Source organism: Ruditapes philippinarum, unplaced genomic scaffold (assembly GCF_026571515.1).
Source record: "Ruditapes philippinarum isolate M1 unplaced genomic scaffold, ASM2657151v2 ctg12020_1_1_1_1, whole genome shotgun sequence".
Classification (NCBI taxonomy): Eukaryota; Metazoa; Mollusca; class Bivalvia; order Venerida; family Veneridae; genus Ruditapes; species Ruditapes philippinarum.
The window spans coordinates 4,389-8,790 of record NW_026854883.1 but is presented as its reverse complement, the minus strand read 5'-3'; the positions used below and the strand labels follow the sequence as shown (position 1 = coordinate 8,790).

The window sequence follows — 4,402 nt, the reverse complement described above, 5'->3', positions numbered from 1 at the left end:
TTGAAACATATTTTTATTATCCTAGAATGGAGTTATGGATCACTATTTAAGAAAGTCTACAAGTCTTAAATTGTTTAAATTACATTTCAAACATTTATTATTATAAAAAAGATGAATTGTAGACAATGCACTTGTACTATATATATAATATTATGTCCGTTTTCTTTATTGAACAAGATCTACTGACTATAATGATTTTTATATGTCATTTTTATATCATTATTATTATTTCATTGTTAAGCATGATGAACGACATTGCAAATGAATGACATGTATCCAATTATTAAAGAACATATATTATGCTAGTAAAATTGTTGCATCGAGTGTTTTTTTCTTTCTTTCCTACATCGTTTTAAGTCAAATTATCACGTAGTACTATGTTGTTGAATTTTAATATTTATGGAATGGTGTGCTTTGTATAAGCATTAGATAAAATTTTGCTCTGTTCTGCTCTCCATCATAAAATGTTTATACTGACGTGCTCGTACTGGGGTAAGTGCTGACATGATTGTGGTTTAATACATATAATTTAGTTATATAAGAAAATAGCGGGCACAACAAATAACATTACTTTTATAACAGCATGTTTTTTTTTCACATTTTATTTTTGGCAATATCAAAAGGCATGTTCATGTAAAACTATTTTGAGAACAGGTATTCCATGAGCTAACATGTTTTTATAATCATGTATATTATCCTCTGACATAAAGCAACCCGAGACTTGAATGTACATATTGTACTTAAATTAATAGATAATTAGAAATATCATCTAAATGTGTATCAAATTACACATATATGTGACAGAGGCCCTGATTGAACTTAAAATTACAGTTCCGTATTAACAACTAAGACATTCAGTTACATTATAGCATGTATTCAGTTCACTTTGTTTTTTATAAAGCCTAAAGACTGATACCATGTTGTATCAAATGTCAGTTTTCCCAGGTACTCGTCGCGTGTGCGATTGAAGTTTCTCTCTTCAAGACAGCCGAATACAAAAGGCTGATAAGTCAAATAAAATTTATTGGCAAAAAGTTCCTTTCTCCTTGCAAGACGTGCAAGATCTCCGTGACCCATTACACACATGCTTCTTACCCTCTTGCCACTACAAGACCAATTATAGATGTATTTCCCGCGGTTTTTGAATCTAGCCAAGTACGGTTTGCGCCTGTTCTTTTGTGGTGTTGTTTCTGGGTGACCTGTAATATTGAAGAAAATATAACGTAGTCAATTCACAATGTCTTGTGTAGAACAAACTCTTTTCCGTTTCTGGAAACGAAATAACTATAATCTGTCGGAGAGATCCGTTCAGAGGGTCATAGAAAGCCACTAAAGTGAGATAAAAACTCCGTCATAAGAGCTTGAAAAAAACAAGATTTGGTTAAAAATCAAAACGATGGATAGTGTCACATTAACTCGAAGCATCATGGCTCAATCTCTGTAATAGTTCTGTTCATTTGCACAAATACATTCAATTAATTGCTAGACTACTAGTATTTATTAAGTAATTCATCAACATTTCTATATCGCTTAAAGGGCTCTCGTGGCGCCTAATTTTTGCACGTATAAACCACACTTTCCTATGTCATTCTTTTACACTCATTTAAGCCAGTAAAGTTTTTAAGTACTCTTTCTATATGAACGGTTGAAGTTGAGAATATAAAAAAAAATGTCTCGTATTTGTTTTAAGGGCTGAAAGCTTACCTTTGTAAGAGCCCGGGACACCTAGATGTGCGTTATGGTTTAGAGTAGAAAAGAACGTTTCATCCGGTATTTTTGTCAAACTTGTCCACTTTAGTAAATCGTGGGCTCGTTTGTCATGTAATAGATAATCAACATATCCTCTGCTAACAGCAATATGAACGGCACCTTTTGTTGGTATTATGTTGTGCGGCGGATCAGGTGCATTAGCCCACCTTGCATGATTTCTGGAATATATGTGTTTCGTATTTAGAATTATGATAATAATAGAGTAAACATGACTAAAATAAATGCGATGATTTACGATTTACATCATAATTGTTCATTAATTTGTTAATGGTATCATACTATAGTTTAAAAAATACACCATTTCAGTGAAGTCACAGCTTTGTAAAACAAAATTATCTTATCGGAGAAATCTTATTTTTGATGTAGAATAAATTGGTGCACATTTTACTAGTATATGCGAGTACCACATTACCAAAAAGACATTTTCATGGACTTTTAATTTGTAATATTATATACACGTGTGTATATTCAATACCCTACATTATATGTATATATACCATACCCAACACAATTCCAATTGCACCGCATTACACAAAATTCACTTACAGTTTACAATATATTTACATATCCTACCAAACTACAACAGTCGCCCTAGCTTGCACATTATATTTACCGAGAGGTTATAATTAAATCAAATACGTTAGCACTAATTTTGATTATCTGTGATCGCACCTTTTCCGAGTTGCCTCTACGTCATTCGATCCATTGTAGGTTTTTAAAATCTTCACTAATTCGTAATTTGTTTTAAGTGGAAATTCCTGTCCAGTTAAGTTAATGAAATATTTCCATTTTTTATTCCGTTTCCATAATTCATTCATGCAAAGAATTTCGGGCTCTAACACGGTCATCTCTCCCCAGACCACTGATATCCGTTTTGTCGGCATAAATACATTTCTGAAACATCTTATTATACGTTTCATTGTTGCGAAAATTTTATAACTTGTCTTTTTATCAACGTGAATACAGTAAATATTTTGAGGTCGATATATTGCTCGTAATAGTCTTTCAACTTGTTCAACATCTTTGTACATAAGAATACTGAAAGCAATAGGAAACTCCTGCTCTTCCTTACTTAAAACATCTGTAATATATCCTCTTGCTACTTTAAATCTCTTACATTGTGCTGTCATTTTTCTGTATCTTTCTATTTCTATAGTCGGTAACGGAATTTTGTTTGCTCTTTGTATCTCTTTTGTGTTATGATCAAATAGCTCTTCACAATTCACATCTTTAACCCTCCTAAATCTTTTAGAATAATGCTTTGTTTCAAGTCTGTTTATATCTACAGTTTCAGTTAATATATTTGATTGTAAACGTTGATTAACGCTGATTAGTCCTTTGTTACCATTTTCTGAACCTTTTTTATTTTTATCATGTTTATCATGTACATTGCTCTTCATAACTCCTTGAAGAACTAATCCTTGAACTGAGCCTTTCATATTTTTCTTTGGCGAAGCAGGCAAACTTTTTTGTCTGACCCTAGTTTCATTAGAATATCTTTTAATCCACGCTGTATTTAAAAAACGAGTTTTCCGAAAAGTGCCAGTAAAGTGTATCATGCACGCAAAGCTTACGAAAAACATTATAGATACCAGAATACTTTGTTTAAGCAGAAACTTTTTCATTTCCAAAATATTTCAATTTTTTCACTACTAATACATGTATAAAGTGAAGGGTTACAGGAATGTCCGTATAATCATTAATGTAATAAAACAAGACCCATAGCCAATAAAACGTCATTAATTTATAAGCACCTTAGGCAAAATCAAAACTAATTATTTTGTAATATGGTTGGTAATATCATATATAGTGTTCGCGTAATGTCTACTTGTTATTTAACTGCTTAATTTATCTATGCTATAACTTAAATTGTCATTAAATTAAGATATTGTATAATAGCGCAATATATAGCATTTACAAACTAGCATTCCATGATTATGTTCTACAAAAGCCAAGCTAAATACTATGTTTACGGTTCTGACTAGATTTTGTCAGCAACATTGCAGAGAATATAATTAAGTTAGACGTTACCCCATTTATACAAAATAAGATGAAACGTAACATTGAATTAACTTAGATATATTAACTATATTAATAAATCTAACATATCAAATAATGATGTTTTGACGAAATTTTATCAGTTGGTTTTAGTTTCTCTGTGAAAGCGAATTCTACATTATATAATCTACATTTTGAATAACTGTTATCAGTCTATTGAATCACAATTAAAACACAACTGTAACATATAAAATGTAAATAAATTATTCATCCCAAATATCGTATGACCATTTGGGTATTTTATTAGGCTGGCAAACTAGATAAATGAGTAAAATTTATTGTAGGTGATATACCGATGGTATTTACAGGATTTATAGACTAGGTATTACAAACTGAACAACAATTTGTTTTATTCTAAAAGTAGGCCGTTAAGGAGAAATAGTAAACTTAGGCCATTATGCACATTTTCGGGCCATTATCGCATACTTCTGAATAATGATACATTCTTGCACGTGTACAGGCATTGTAATTGGCATACTCAGTATACATGTAGTTAGAATTACATGTATTATAAAATAGTCATAATCGAAACTTTAAAGGTCGCATGATTAAAGTTCCTACACCATAAAGCTAT

General features: G+C 31.1%; 1 protein-coding gene across 1 annotated transcript; it reads right to left on the bottom strand.

Moving 5' to 3' along the window:
- Positions 1–234: 234 nt before the first annotated feature.
- On the bottom strand, positions 235–3,512 carry LOC132741414 (beta-1,3-galactosyl-O-glycosyl-glycoprotein beta-1,6-N-acetylglucosaminyltransferase-like). Its single transcript, XM_060729565.1, has 3 exons — positions 2,443–3,512; positions 1,705–1,928; positions 235–1,199 (listed from the first exon to the last, which is right to left on the bottom strand). Exons 1-3 carry the CDS (start codon positions 3,393–3,395, stop codon positions 877–879), a joined length of 1,500 nt encoding a protein of 499 aa, XP_060585548.1. The 5' UTR covers positions 3,396–3,512; the 3' UTR covers positions 235–876.
- Positions 3,513–4,402: the final 890 nt, after the last annotated feature.

What these genes read in the sequence shown, in the direction of transcription:
- LOC132741414 (XM_060729565.1), bottom strand. Translation starts at nt 3,395, where the DNA reads ATGAAAAAGTTTCTGCTTAAACAAAGTATTCTGGTATCTATAATGTTT. An exon ending in GTAGAGGCAACTCGGAAAAG is followed by an intron (nt 1,929 to 2,442) that starts GTGCGATCACAG and finishes CATATATTCCAG; the next exon opens with AAATCATGCAAGGTGGGCTA. An exon ending in TGTCCCGGGCTCTTACAAAG is followed by an intron (nt 1,200 to 1,704) that starts GTAAGCTTTCAG and finishes TCAATATTACAG; the next exon opens with GTCACCCAGAAACAACACCA.